This window comes from Microtus ochrogaster, chromosome 19, assembly GCF_000317375.1.
Source record: "Microtus ochrogaster isolate Prairie Vole_2 chromosome 19, MicOch1.0, whole genome shotgun sequence".
Lineage (NCBI taxonomy): Eukaryota > Metazoa > Chordata > Mammalia > Rodentia > Cricetidae > Microtus > Microtus ochrogaster.
The window spans coordinates 17911972-17912822 of NC_022021.1; the positions used below are offsets into that span (position 1 = coordinate 17911972).

The 851-nt window shown below is 38.7% G+C and overlaps 1 protein-coding gene across 1 annotated transcript in view; it reads left to right on the plus strand.

Annotated features, from left to right (window-relative positions):
- Adgrv1 (adhesion G protein-coupled receptor V1) overlaps positions 1 to 851 on the plus strand; it is a 549406-nt gene that overhangs the window by 188080 nt on the left and 360475 nt on the right. The window contains exon 69 of the mRNA XM_026783832.1: positions 288 to 437. Within this exon, the coding sequence (XP_026639633.1) occupies positions 288 to 437 (150 nt within the window). The remainder of the gene's footprint in view (positions 1 to 287; positions 438 to 851) is intronic.

Genomic DNA, 851 nt, shown 5'->3' on the forward strand with positions numbered 1-851 from the left:
CTGAAACAGTTACCCTTTGGACTTCCTTGAGATACCCTTTCTGAAACAGTTACCCTTTGGACTTCCTTGAGATACCCTTTCTGATTGCTTCTGTCTTTGGAGAGCAGGAACGGATTGGATCTAGACAATAGTCAGTACAGTGAAGAAGATTTTTTTTTTCACCTCAAATGGATTGGTAGATTTTATTCAAATAGTACATGTAGAATTCCTTCTGGTTATCCCAGGGTTAATCTGTTAGATTCTGTCATTATCCTATATTCTATTGACGTCCTGTTAATGTTTGGTAGGTACAAAAATTTGGCGATCCCAGTGGAGTCATTCATTTCGCTCCTGAGTCTTTATCTAAGAAAATGTATTCAGAGCCACAGCCGTCAGATGGACCCACATCCATTTCCTTCCTTGTCACAAGAGCCAAAGGTGTCTCTGGAGAGATCATGGTATTACTTTTTATTTGATTTTCCTGAGTGAGTTTCAGCTTGCCTCGCATATGTGGTTAGGGGAACAGAGAAACTTTATGTTCTAGTTAATTAAAGACTTTGCTGACTTGAAATTACTAGGGTTTTCAGAGGAACTAAGAGGTTTAAGTGCCTTTGCAGTCTGCAGTGAGAACCAGCCCCGAATGTGCTCTCTAAATTAAATTTGGTACAGTGAGCAGAGCCATCAGCTTCATTATTATGAAGGGCTGAGGAGTTTTGTATTTTCTCACTTACTCTAACAAGAGTAAGTCCCTTTCTTAAGTCCCACAGTGATTTTGTAAATTGCTTGTCATCTTTGTCAATGAGAAATAGCTCAGAGAATATTTCTATGTAAGCAAACATTTTCTAAAGAACTGCATTCCATGTTTGTTGATG